We start from the raw sequence: 15,248 nt of genomic DNA on the forward strand, positions 1-15,248 counted from the left end.
AGTACTCATATAACAGAAAATTACATACAGAAATCTCCCCTTATCCATGGTAGAAAAGTTCCAAGATCCCCAGTGGATGCCAGAAACCACAGATAGTAAAAAATTCTATATATACTATGTTTTTCCCTATTTATACATACCTATAATAAAGTTTAGTTTACGAATTAGGCACCATAAGAGATTAACAACAATAAAACTGATTAATTATAACAATATGCTGGTCACAATTTCACAGGCAGAAAACTTGTTCTTACCACAAATCTTAGCAAATTTGACATACTTTTTTTTCTTTTCATATCAATTCAATAACTTTCACCTTTTCACTTAAAGGAAGTACTTTACGGCTTCTCTTTGAAATATCCAAATTGCCAGCATCACTGTTCTTGCACTTTGAGGCCATTATTCAGTAAAATAAGGGTTGCTTGAACACAAGCACTACGATGCTGTGACAGTCGAGACAATAACCAAGATGGCTACTAAGTGATGCACAGGCAGAGAGCATACACAGCATGGATTCACTAGAGAAAGGGGTGATTCACATCAGGGCAGGATGGAGCAGGATAGCAGAAGATTTCATTACACTCAGAATGGGACATAACTTAAAATTTGTGAATTGTCTGTTTTTGGAATTTTACATTTAATATTTTTGGACAGCAAGTGACTTTGAAGAACTGAGACCAAGGAGAGAAAAACCATGGATAAGCGGGGACTACTGTACAGAAATCCAATCAAGAGTTCTAGTTCCAGGTAATATAGAGTAACCCACACCATCCAGTCTCTCCTACTGAATGCAGCTATAAAACTTTGACAGAATGCATAGAACAGTTATATGAAGATCAAAACGTGAACAGCAGCAGGAGGAATGGGGAAGAAGACCAACATTTAAAGTAACACCAAGCATCTGTGAGTTTACCATTTTTCCTCCTCCACAGTCCCCCAGCCTGGATTCAATGCACCAGAGACCTGGAAATAGGTACTGGGACCTCAGATATGGGGGCTCGGTAGAAGCCCTCTAGTTCTGGTTCAGGAGGCTGGAAAGGGAACTCCTCAAATATAAAGATGAGAAGATGCAGACATGCTACCATTTTTTTACTTGCATTTCTCTATTTTCTTACATCCCTGTGCATGGGAAGAAGAGCACATTGGAGCCAAAATTCTGAAGGAGAGAACTTTCTCTTCTGTTTGGTGGAACTGGGCTTCAATAGGGTCTTCCTTCCAAACAGGAAGACTGCAGAAGTGCACAGCACAACAGGATAACTAAAGCCTCAGTTTTCTAAGCAAAGGACCAAAAGAAAGATCCAAGAACTGTAGCGGCTTTAACAACTGAACTGACATTGGAACCACAGCCCACAGAAGACAGGTTAGGATTTATAACCTGAAATTAACCAGTAGTCAACTATATACTAAAACAAAAATATCAACATTCTCCTTAGGATTTAAATAAGAACTAGTGTCTCATATAATAATATGTAAAATGCCCAGAATATAATAAGAATACTCAGAATATTAAGAACAAGAAAAATATCAGCTCACATGGGAAAAGAGAATGGAGACATCACCACTGAGATGACACGGGTACTGATTATCTGGCAAAGATTTTAAAGCAGTCGGGATACAAATGTTACTACAAACAAGCATGAACACTCTTAAAACCAATGGAGAAGTAGAAAATCCCCACAAAGAAATAGAAAATTTAAAGAAGAACTAAATAGAAATTTTAGAACTGAAAAAAAGCATCATAAACAAATTTTAAAACTCACTGAAGAGGCTCAAGAGCAGACTGGAGAGAACAGAGGAAAGCACAAATGAGCTTGAAGGCAGATAAATAGAAATCATCCAATCTAACAACACAGAAAAATACTTTTTTTAAAAAAAGAACCTCAGGGACCTGTAGGATAATAATAAAATACCTAATATTCATGGGCATGAAGTACCAGAAGAAGAGAAAAAGATTCTAATTCAAGAATTCTGTGAATTCAAACACAGTTCTGCACTGCCCTCCCACACCAGCTCCATCCTCTGGATTTTCACATCAGTTGATATTCTTTCATATTCCATTCCCTCCTCAGCTCATGCAGAAGGTTTATAAGTAGGAACTGTTGAGGGAAGTTTTATTTACTTTCTGGGATTGTAAACTTGACAATCCTTTTCTAAAGAATCTAAAGATTTCTTTTTTTTTTTAATACAGGGTCTGGTTCTGTCACTCAGGCTGGAATGCAGTGGAACAATCATGGCTCACTGCATCCTCAACCTCCCAGGCTCAAGCAATCCTCCCTCCTCAGGCTCCTGACTAGCTGGGACTACAGGCATGTGCTACCATGCCCAGCTAATTTTCTCATATATATATATATATATATATATATATATATATATATATTTATATATATATCTCATATATATCATTTATATATCATATATATCATTTATATATCATTATGTATATATTATATATCATTATGTATATATAATAATATAATTATATATTATAACATTATATTATATTACATATTCATAATATATAATTTTATACTTTTTAATAGAGATGGGGTTTTACCATGTTGCCCAGGCTGGTCTTGAACTCAAGAGATCCACCTGACTTAGCCTCCCAAAGTGCTGGGATTACAAGTGTAAACCACCACACTCAGGCTTCCGTATTATTTTTCTAACCAAAATTTCATTTTTCCTTTTTTAAAAACCAAATAACTATGCTAAAGTTGGAGAGAGAAAACAAGCGGAGGGGGATCAGAGTAACAGTGGTCTATCACCTTTGTGCTATTCTAATCAGAGGTATTCTTCTTTTATTTTCCATGTAAGAACTTAAAAGACAAATATATAACAAAAATGAACTGAAATTTTCTTAATTGACATATTTACCCAGGGTTCTACTGGGTAAACTGAAATACAAAATAGTTGTTTCATTAAAAAGTACCCATAGGGCATCAGCAAAATGCATTTGCCCACAGAGACACCATCATAACAACAATGCTTGGAACATTTGCCTTTGTGAGAACCCCAGAAACCGCCTAAGAGGTTCCTGCACCCAGGCAAGCCCAAAGACAAAAAGAACCTCATCAAAGTCAGTAGGAAAATTCATGGCATTTTACATGCTGAAGCTCCCCCTCCTACCCCCAGCACACAGAGCATGACCAAGTTGCATTTATACCTAGATATACAAGGATGGTTCCACATATGAAAATCGATCAGTGTAACATGCCACATTAACAGAATGTAAGACAAAAAACAAAAAACTTCATCAATGCAGAAAAAGCATTCTTATAATCCAACATCCTTCCTTGATAAAAGCTCTCAACAAACTAGGAAAAGAAGGAAACTATCTCAACATAATAATGGCAATATATAGAAAGCTCACAGCTAACACAATACTTATTGATGAAAGAAAAAAAACTTTTCGTCTAAGATCATGAAAAAGACAAGGATGCCCACTCTCATCATTTCTATTCAACATATGACTAAAAGTTCTAGGTATTGCAATTAAAACAAGAAAAACAAATAAAAGATATCCAACCTGGAAGAGAAGAAGCAAGATTATCACTGTTTGCAGGTTATATATGTAGAAAACTCTAAAAGGCTCCACACAAAAAAAATTATCAAAACAACAAAATCAACACTCAAAAAGCAGCTGCATTACTATATACTAAAAAAGAGTAATACAAAAAGAAATTAAGAAAACAATTGCATTTACAATAGCACCAAAAACAATAAAATACTATACTTAATACTAAACCAAGGCAGCGAAAGATATGTACAGTGAAAACTACAAAACGTTGTTAAAATAAATTAAAGAAACAAATAAATGGAAAGACACCCCAAGTTTGCAGGTTAGAAGACTTAATATTGTTAAAATGTCTACCTTACCCAAAGCAATCTAAAGATTAAATGCAGTCCCTATCAAAATCTCAACAGCAATTTTTACAGAAATAGGAAAAAATCCAAAAATTCATGTAGATTGCCAAGAGATCCCTGAATAGTCAAAACAATCTTGAAATGATCAAAGTTATAAGCCTCACACTTCTTGATTTGAATACATATGACAAAGCAACAGTAATAAAGGCAGTGTGGTACTGGGATAAAGATAGACAGACTAATAGAATAGAATAGAGAACTCAGAAAAAAGCCCTCGATTATACAGTGAAATGATTTTGACATGGGTGCCAAGACCACACAAGGAGGAAGACAGTCTCATCAATAAATGGCGTTGACTAAACTGGATATCCACATGCAAAAAAATAAATAAATAAAGTTGAATCTTTATCTTACATCAATATAGATATTGACTAAAAATGGATTAAAGACCTAACCATAAAAATCTAAATACATAAAACTCCTAGATGAAATCTTAAGAGAAAACCTTCAGGATATCAAATTTGGCAGTTATTTCTTGAATATGACATCAAAATCACATGCAACAAAAACAAACATAAACAAATGGGGCTACATCAAACTTAAAAACTTCTGCACAGCAAAGGCAACAATCATTAGTGTAAACAAGCAACTTATGGAGTTGCAAAAAATATTTCCCAATCATATATCTGATAAAAGGCTAATATCCAGAAAAAATAAGGAACTCCTTCAACTAAACAATAACACATGAAAAAGAGACAATCCAATTTAAAAACAGGCAAAGAGCTTGAATAGACAATTCATCAAAGGATATATACAAATGGCCTACAAGCCTACAAAAATTCAACATCACTAATTATTACAGAAATGCAAATGAAAACCACAATGAAAAACTACCTCACACCCATTAGGATGGCCAATATCAATAGAAAAAAAAAACAAGTGTTAGGGAGAATGCAGAGAAATTGGAACCCTTGTGGGATGTAAAATTGTCCGACTACTATGGAAAAAGGTAAGGAGGTTCCTCAAAAAATTTAAAATGGAATTACCATATAATTCAGCAACCCCATTTCTAGATACACACCCAAAAGAGTTCAAAGTAGAATCTCAAAGAGATATTTAAATTTGCACACCCATGGTCATTACAACATTATTCACAATAGGTAGAAGGTGGAAGCAAGCCTAAAGTCCACTGTCAGATGAATGGATAAAGAAATTGTGGTATATACATATGATAGAGTAATATGCAGTCTTAAAAAGAACAAAAATTCTGCTAACATGCTATACCATAGACATTACATTAGGTAAAATAAACCAGTCACAAAAGGACAAAAACTGTATGCTTACATTCATATGATGTATCTAAAGTAGTTAAAATCATAGAAACAGAAAGTAGAAATGTGGTTCCCAAGGGCTGAGAGAAGTGCAGCAGGATGGGGATTGGGGGGAATTAGTATTTAATGGATATAGAGTTTCAGCTTTGTAAGATGCAGAAGTTCTAAAGATCTGTTGCATAACAATGTGAATACACTTAACACAAGTGAACGGTACACTTAAAAATGTTTAACGTAGTAAGGTTAATGTTTGTGTTAATTATCACAATTAAAAATAAAATTTGTTTAAAAGCAGCTCACACAGCCTGTGCGCCCACTTTTGGTGTTTTGTTAGGAACCTTTATCCTTCACAGGAAAATAATTCCATAATTACAACAAATTTTTTTTCACGTACACATGATGGTATACTGGTAAACTGGGCAAACACTTTTAGAGTTACTGTTGTCTTAAATGATGAATAACTACCATTACTTTTTATAATCTTAAAGGAATAAAATATAGCAAAAAAGACATTAATACAGCTTTCGTTATTTGTACCACCTAGAACTTATGTGTCCACCTCTAGTGAAGAGTGTTAACTTATTTGTAATGATATCATTTCAGACACAGCATCAATCTTAGCTAGAATATTAGATAAAAATATGGCAAGGGTAAATCATCATTTGCTGTATCTACCACTGACCTAGATAACTAAAGGCTTATCAAATTTATAGATACATATGATAGGGTATGGTTAGAATACCAAGCCATGTCCTGAAACTGAAAAGAAAAATGTTTATTAATAAACCATAAGGGTCAAGCCCGACACAGAAGACAAGTAAAATCAGAACATATTTGTAGAGTGTGCCTTCTTTGAGCAGAACTTTAACAGTTAAAATGGAGGGAAGTAGCAGCAGAAAGTCACCTCCGCATTGTTACTAACAATGGGTAGGAATAGGGCACCTGGCGAACATCTTTTCAGGTGAAATGTGTGGGCTGATGACGAAGAATAGTGATAACAATGCTTCTAAATGGTGAAAAAAGTAGTTATGAATGGTGAGAACAATGCTCCTGCTTCACTTTTCAGTAACTAGGGCTATTCATGTCTTTTCAAAAATATTTTAACTGCAGAAACTTAAGAAAAGTTATCACACCTTATTTAAAACCACAAAGGAATCATCAATCTGTGCAAATGTTTACCAGTCTACGTTCCCTCAAAAAACTACACAGGTTGGTATAGACCTAAGCCTAATGTCGGATAAGACTTAATATTACTCATTTATTTATTTATTTAGAAAATTAAAACATCACATTTTTAACAGAACATAGTCTGGATTGGAGAAAAATCCATTTTTTGCCAATTGTCTATTTAATAATCTCATATGCCCTTATCCCGTTCTCCCCCAAGGCAGAGGCCAGCAGACCCAAGAGCAAATGGTTCTTATGGATAGTCACCCCGAATTCTTGTGCTGGGGAGCAGTGACTACCTAATCCTGAGTAGAACAAGAGCCTATTATCAGCCATAAATTTACACAAGGCTTGAACACATCTCTGCTTTCGGCCAGACATTTAGAAAGTCATTGAGCAGTTGTGTTTTATTTCCTAATCAAATAGATAAATTTTCAAAAATGAGGCAGAGCCCAGTGGGAAAAGTATACACTGACTTGCATTTCTTAGCCCTGGAGGAACGTCATTTGACATTCAATTTTCTTATGACCGCCTAAGAATTAATTTCCTTGTTTTGATTAAGAAGCATTTCAGCCGACCTTCCTATAGGGCTGTTGACAAGAACATACTACTGAATGCTGGCATGTGAAACAACTAAAAAGCATTTAGATGCAGCTGCCACATCGGAGAGGTAAGTGATAAGAAACTGGCAGTCCTTAATCATTCATTTACTCAACATGTGTTTATTGGTTCCCTGTCCTTCAGCATTTAGGCAAACAAGTTTTATCCATGCTACCTGGAGTTGAATCTTTCCTACCTGGAAGGACGGGTTGTCCTTTACTTAAAAGAGGAAATTCTCGACAGATTTCCCCATCCTCTTGATCTCGTGCCAACCATCGTTGAACAGGTACATAAAACTGTTTTCCAGAATTCATATTATGCAACTGTATCTATAATAACAATAATATTACTTTTAAAAATGTAGGAATGCTTTATCAAAGTGTCAAATAAGTTTTTGTTCAAGACTGCCACTTAGCTCAGAGAATTATTTTTAATATGAGAAACTTGATAATTTGACAGTGCTAATTTCTTCTTTTACTGCCATCTCAGGTACAATGGCATTTCTTTCCTCTATCTAAAAATCTTCCTATTTCTATTTATTTATTTATTTTTTTGAGACAAAGTCTTGCTATGTTGCCCAGGCTGGTTGCCAACTCCTAGGCTGAAGTGATCCTCCCACCTCAGCCTCCTGAGTAGCTGGGACTACAGACACGCGCCACTGCACCCAGATAAATTTTCTATTTCTAGTGTTTATATTTTGAAATGTTTATGTCAAACATGGCAATTTCTTCCCAAATCTTATGTCATTAATATTTTCCTGTTTAGAAAGAGATGTTTACATTTTTAGAAATATATTATTTCCCTGTTTCAACTTCTTAGAAATTAACTTTTGGTTTAAAGTGATTTTATAAATATTAGCATAAGGTCAGATTTCATACACTACAGATTCAAACTGATATGGTTCCCCCCTTGGATCCTTAGCAACGAACAAAATTCAAGCACTGATTATTTATATGGTCACCTATTATACCTGATCCATTTATCCTGGAGTTAAACAAGAATGTTAATAATTTCTGGTAGGAACTGAAAAATAGGAAAATCATCAAAAAGTAAAAATTATATTTTCTGATACTAAAATCTAGCCTTTTCTGAATAGAGTACTATTATTCTTTTACAGTATCTCCTGGAGTTCCAGTAATTGATGTCACAAAATAGTGAATAAACATGCCAGTGTGCAAGGGTAATGTAAGGATTGTTAGCCTACCTAAATATTCAAAATTACTTTAAAACTTCAGTATGTTTTCTGATTTTTAAGAATTCAGATGTGTTCTGTAATGGATTCAGATGTTTCATTTGTAGTGTAATGAAATGTTTACAGAAAGATAACTTTTTCATTAAAATATTTTTAGAAATAAAGCTTCAGTGAGGTGTTATTTTAACTATTAAATTAATCTTACTCTTTTGAGAATGCCTTAAATCAGAGATTTTCAATTTCAATGATTTTAAAATCACCCCGTTAAAAAGGCAGATTTTCACCCAGGCACAGTGGCTCACACCTGTAATCCCAGCACTTTGTGGGCCCAAGGTGGGCAGATTGCTTGAGCCCAGGAGTTTGAGACCAACCAGGGCAACATGGCAAGACCCCGTCTCTACAAAAAATAAAAAATTACCCAGGTGTGGTGGTGCATGCCTATAGTCCCAGCTACTTGGGAGGCTGAGGTGGGAGGATCACTTGAGCCTGGGAAGTCAAGGCTGCAGTGAGCCATGATCGTGCCACTGGTCTCCAGCCTAGGCAATAGACGGAGACCCTGTCTCAAAAAGGAAAAAAAGGCAGATTTTCAGTACCTGATCCTACTAATGTCTGTGAGACTCAGACAGGTTCAGGAATTCACATTTATAAATGCATGTTAAGTGTGATTCTGATACAATGTAATGTCACTTTTAGAAAGGCTTCCTGAGAACCCGTGAGAAAAACTATTGTTTGCAAGGTTATTACTGCCAAGACTGTCTGATTTGATTATTTTAATTAAGGCCCAAAGCTGATCATTTGAGAAGCAGAAAATAACCTAACATTTTGAACTTTTTATTTTGTAATCTTCCCTAACTAAACTTGAAAAAAACCAAGATTAAGTTTCTAAAGCAATGTGGTTATTTTATGGAAATGTATTATTGTTGCTATCATGGAATCAGTGATTCTGTTCAAATCCCCATACAAGTTGATTAATTAAAATTTCAAATTTCAAACTTCTAAACTGTATTATAAGAATTGAACAGAAAATTTTCAAACCATTATCTAATTTGGCAAAATGGATAAACTGGATAAGGGCTTTTGTACATTCAGAAGGAAACTTTGAATCAAGAATGTGTTTCTTCTTCACAGGTACTCAACAAGAGCCAAAGTAAACCTTAGGCAAAGTTCCCTTGCAGTGAGAGAATACTTGCCATAGAGAGAAAGACAATAGAAATTTTCAGCCTGATTTTTATATCATTCCTCCGTAATACAAAATTTTTTGTCTCAGCATCCCAAGTTCATAATGAATGTAATCTTGCTTATTGGCTATCAAATGAAATGGCAGGAGGATTAATGATAATTTTCATATGTTAGTTTACCTTACTGAGAGGGAAGAAAAAAAGATATTGTCGTATATGATCACTTAAGAATCAATTTGAATATCATACTTCAAAAGCTCTATATAGCATAAAAGTATTTCACATAGAAGCCAGGTAGTAATTTTGAATTTTAAAATATAACCTCAACATTCTGTATTTTCATAAGGTAAGTTTTATTTTTTCATTCTGCTTTCAGAATCGTTTGTAACTTTAACATAAAGAAGATGGTATTAACAACTATATATTTCTGCTAATGGAATTTTTTAATGTTTTTAAGGAATTACTCATCTTCTATGAATTTTTCTTTAATTCTTCCACATGTTAAAACTCAAGAAGAGTAAGTTTGCCGAAAATATCAGGAATATGACTAGATTTTCTGCACATTTTGAGAACTTGTTTAGTTAAAGAGCATTTATTTTGAAATGACAGAAGATGTAAATACACCATATATAAAATTGGATGACAAGCTCTATGATTTCCAGTGTTGGAGATCTGCATTTACTGACAATCATGCTAATAAGTAGGATGTTTCATGCTGAACAATGTAGAAAATTTAAGCCTTTTTTTAATCTTAAAAATACTCAAGGGGCATTTTCCTGCTTAGCATGAATAGACTAAATTTCAAAGCTGGCATTCAATTCTAGTAGACTATTATTTCATCAACACAGTGGTCTATCTTTACAACATTTCTGAAGCAAATAACATACAGCTAGTCATCTTTTTATCAGCAGTGCTACTATATCAAGAAGCTATATGAGTTTATCCAGAGTCCCAGGCGTTTTTTTCTTTGCAAAGAGGTGAAAGAATTGCTTGGTTAAGGTGCCTCCCTCAATCAATTAAGAATTAATTAATTATTAAGGGCATATGACACTTCTGCCTTGAAGAAAGCACTGGCTAAAAAGGTACAGGACTCTATCAACTCATTATAGGCATGATGAGTTGACTCCTGAGAGGAATATGCAGAGGATTTTGCAAAGAATGGGAAAGTGTTGATATATCCTTACCTCCTTGCAGTGCCAGGAAGGGGAGGGTCCAGAGTTGGTATGACCAATACGAATCTTAAAGAGTGCTCCAATGTCTCCAACTGTTATCTATGAAGAGCCAAGGGAACAACTTTCAATGTAATTTCACAAAATCCACTTAAAAACAGCTCAGATTAGGACATGAAATGTTGATAAAGGGGTTAATTCATTAAGAAGACATAAGAATTATAAACATGTGCACACCTAACAAGAGAGTACTAAAATATAATAAGCAAAATTTAACAGAACTGAATAGAGAAACAGACACTCTATGATAATAGTTGGAAACTTCAATACCCAACTTGAATGATGGGTAGAACAAGTAGAGAAAAGAATAAGAAAATAGAGGCCTTGAACATTACACACCACCTAGACCTAACATCTATAGAACACTCCACCCAACAACAGAAAACAGTCTTTCCAAGTACACATGGAACATTCTCCAGGATAGAACATATGTAATGCAACAAAACAAGTCTTGAAAATTTAAAAAGACAAATCATACAGAGTATCTTGTCGAAACACAATGGAATGAATCCAGAAATCAGTATTATAAGGCAAACTGAAAAGTTCAAAATATGTGTAAATTCCAAGGCAGGTGGATCATGAGGTCAGGAGTTCAAGACCAGCCTGGCCAACACAGTGAAACCCTGTCTCTACTAAAAATACAAAAATTAGCTGGGTGTGGTGGCAGGCACCTGTAATCCCAGCTACTTGGGAAGCTAAGGCAGGAGAATTGCTTGAACTTGGGAGGCAGAGGTTGCAGTGAGCTGAGATCATGCCACTGCACTCCAGCCTGGGCGAGAGAGCTAGACTCCATCTCAGAAAAAAAAAAAAAGTGTAAATTAAAGAACATACTCGTAAGCAACAAATAGGTCAAAGAACAAACTGCAGGAAAATTAAAAAATACTTTGAGATAAGTGAAAACAAAAATATAACACAAAAAGATGGAAAAAGCAGAGCTCTGAGGGAAATTTATAGCTATATACACCTACATTAAAAAAGAAGAAAAATCTCAAATAAATAACCTAACTTTACATCTTAAGGAACTAGAAAAAGAAAGGCAAACTAAATCCTAAGCTAGTAGAAGAAAGAGATACACTGATAAACAAAAGGGAGAATATAAAAACAACAAAATAAATTAATATTTGGTTATTAAAAACATCAATAAAACTGATAGACTTTAGCCTATCTAGATGTTAGCAAAGAGAAGTGCTAAAATCAAAAATAAAAGTAGAGACATTACTATTGACTTTACAGAAATAAAAAGGATTATAAAAGAATGCTATGAGCAATAGTATGCCAACAAATTAGATAACCTACATGAAATGGACAAATCTATAGAAACACACAGACCACCAAAACTGACTCGAAGAAATAAAAATTATGAATAGACCTATAAAGGGTAAAGAGATTGAATCAGTAATCAAAAACCTCCCAAGAAAAAAAAAACCTAGGACAGAAGGCTTCATTGGTGAATTCCATCAAATATTTAAAGAAGAATTAATTCCAAACACTTCCAAAAAAGAGGTGGAAATACTTTTTAACTCATTCTGCAAGGTCAGCATTATGCTGATAACAAACCCAAAGACATAACAAGAAAACTATAAACCACTGTGCCTTATAAAGATGCAAACATCTTCAACAAAACTAGCTAATGAATCCAGAAGCATATTAAAAAGATTATATGTTATAATAAACTAGGATTTATCCCAGGAATGGAAATTGGTTCTACATACAAATATCAATCTAATATACCATGTAAATAAAATAGAGGGAAAAAACACAATCATCTCAACTGATGCCAAACTGCCCCCCTGACACACACACACACATGCACATTTGACAAAATCAAATGCCCTTTCATGATTAAAAAAAAAAATTCAACAAACTAGAAATTGAAAAGAACTTCCTGACATGATAAAGGGCACTTATCGTGAGAAAAACCCACAGATAACGTCCTACTCAATGGCAAAAGATGAAGAGCTTTTCCCCCAAATCAGGAACAAGACAAGGATAATAATTTTTGCTACTTCTATTCAACACTGTACTGAAAGTTCTAGCTACAGCAATTCAGCAATAAGAAAAAATTTAAAACATCCAAATAGGAAAGGAAAGGGAAGGGGAGGGAAGGGAAAGGAAGGGGAGGGGAAGGGAGGGGAGGAGGGAGGAGGGAGGTAGAGCGGGGAGGGGAAGGGAAAGGGAAGGGAAGGGAAGACAAGACAGAGGTTGCTAGGGGTTGGTAGAAAGGCAACAGGGAGCAACTGCATAACAAAGTTTTCTTTTGGAGTGAATAAAATGTTATGAAAGTAGATAGCGATTGTTGAATAACACTGTGAATGTACTATATGCCACTAAATTGTACAATTTAAAATTTTTTAATGGTAACTTTTATGTATTTTACCATAATAAAAAAGAAAAGGTCTATACAAAGAAAATACAGGGAAAAAGGAAAGGAAGATGTAAAACAGTCTGCCTAAGAACCCTTACAAGAAAACAATTCATTAGAACAAACGAAACTGTGATCAAAATTGGCATGAAATTACTGCATTTAATAAAGCCATCGCCTCTACAACGAGAATAATGTAGCCATCCCAGAACTCAGGCAAGAGTGACAACAGAAAGAGCTGATATTTAGTAGCAGCATTAAGAAAAAAGAAGCATCAAACTATAAAAATGAGGGGTTAAGGGTGTTCCTTTCTTATTATAGAATTGAAAATTATTTAGCCCTATAAACTATGTGAATATATAATTCAATTTAAAAGAAAACATGAAACACTAAAATAGTAAAACAACAACAGCTCAGACTATTTTTATTTCTTACTCACAGAAAATAATGACAAAATCTTTTCCTTTTAGTGACTATAAACACAAGAGTGTCTTTAAATATTGACTCGTATAGGATGGAAAAGTTAGATCAAACTAATCTAATGGGAACAATGTTTCCAAATGGTTCAGCCTCTCCTGTGGTTGTAGTAAACCAAACACCCAGGATCACATGGAGATGGCTGTCCTATGAAGACTTGCAATACTTAAGGAGACTCTTTCTTCATGGTGATTTTACTCTGTCTCCACCTGGTTCAAACCAATCCTTCTGTGCATCCATTAATTTATTCAACAGACATTACTAAGCATCTATAAGTGCCAGGTGCTTGACCCACTTCAAGTCTTGCCTTTGTTTGCTAATGTATCTGACTTCAGTTTAACAACATGGCACTGGTCTCCCTGCTTCATCTTTGCTACCTCTGTTTCCCTCTCGATCCTGATCTCCATGTGTCTAGCCATGGTCTAATAACTTGATAACTAATAACTAATAAAAACCAGTAATTAACAACTTGATGACAACTTTTTTGCCTTCCTTGTTTGACAATTTTATTTTTCCCTTTTTGAGCTTGACTTTGAGCCTTATCTGGAGAGCCAGAAAGGCATAAGCCCTTGCTCCTGATGTCTGTCCACATAAAAATAAGTGTTTACCATCTAGTATTTCTCTCTAGCTACTGTCTCTTCCCATATTGCAGATTTACTTGTGTTAAATCTGCTTGAGCAAAAACTTCCATAAATTATTTTTGAATGATCTTCTACAGGGCACATGGTGTTACTAAAGGGATAGACTATGTTCATTCCAAAGTACCTACTAGCTGTATCACTTACATTAACAGTTTATACTCAGTTTTATTACTTACAGTAAATATGTCTTCATGGCCAACCTGAAATCGAGCCCCATCTGTTCCATAAAGATATATGGGGGCTGAACTTCTATGTTGTCCATACAGAATAATATAAATCTGTGAGCTGGTCCCTGCATCTGGCAAGTCACTGGTGATTATAAAAACTTTCCAGTTACTACCTATAAAAGAAAAAATAACATACAGCATTATGGCAACTGATAGAAATGGAAGACTCAGAACAGCAGGTCATCATAAAACTAGGAGAGTTCAGGATAGACAAAACTTATTCTTCATCTCCTCTGAAAAAGTGCCATAACAGAAGATTTATATTTGGAATTTAAAATACTCAATAAAATTACTATTTTCTACAATGTGACAGTGAGAATATTTCCAAAAAGATCTTTAGTGAGGTGGCTAGAGTGGTATCATTACTATATTACTGTTGGTCATACCTGGACTCCAAAAGAGTCACTAAACAAATTTTTTGAAGCTTCCAGTATTTTGACAAAAAATCTCCAATATTCTCAGCTCTGGCATGTAACATGTGCATTGAGAATTAATGCCTTTTAGGATATTTTTTGAGTTTAGATATTTATTTTCCAAAATAAAAATTTATATAATAATTAAGAATTTAAACTGGAATTGGGTGAGTAGAATTTGAGAAGTTATCTGCTATAATGTATTCATTTATTATTTTAAGTATCCCCAATTAATAAAGTAATTAAATCCTACAAACAGAAGTATATTTTGTATCACCTAGAAACAAATGAAAACAATGCTAGAAAACATATGGCTCATTGTGAACATAACTGAAACTGACTAAACATTATAGTACATTAATAGTGGTATGATATAACGTCCTAGGATTTCGATTTAATTTTGTCAGGTTTCTTTGGGGTAAACATCAGTGTATTATTGCATTTTCACATTGCTATAAAGCTACTACCTGCGACTAGGTAATTCATAAATAAAAGAGGTTTAATTGACTCACAGTTCCACATGGCTGAGAAGGCCTCAGGAAACTTAACTATCATGGCAGAAGGCAA

General features: G+C 34.4%; 1 protein-coding gene across 1 annotated transcript in view; it reads right to left on the reverse strand.

Moving 5' to 3' along the window:
* Positions 1-15,248, reverse strand: part of RP1 (RP1 axonemal microtubule associated) — a 274,928-nt gene that overhangs the window by 227,740 nt on the left and 31,940 nt on the right. The window contains exons 3-5 of the mRNA XM_055348747.2: positions 14,218-14,381; positions 10,517-10,603; positions 7,159-7,291 (exon numbers count right to left, since the gene is read on the reverse strand). Coding sequence (XP_055204722.2) covers positions 7,159-7,291; positions 10,517-10,603; positions 14,218-14,381 — 384 coding nt within the window. The remainder of the gene's footprint in view (positions 1-7,158; positions 7,292-10,516; positions 10,604-14,217; positions 14,382-15,248) is intronic.

Source organism: Gorilla gorilla, chromosome 7 (genome assembly GCF_029281585.2).
Source record: "Gorilla gorilla gorilla isolate KB3781 chromosome 7, NHGRI_mGorGor1-v2.1_pri, whole genome shotgun sequence".
NCBI lineage: Eukaryota > Metazoa > Chordata > Mammalia > Primates > Hominidae > Gorilla > Gorilla gorilla.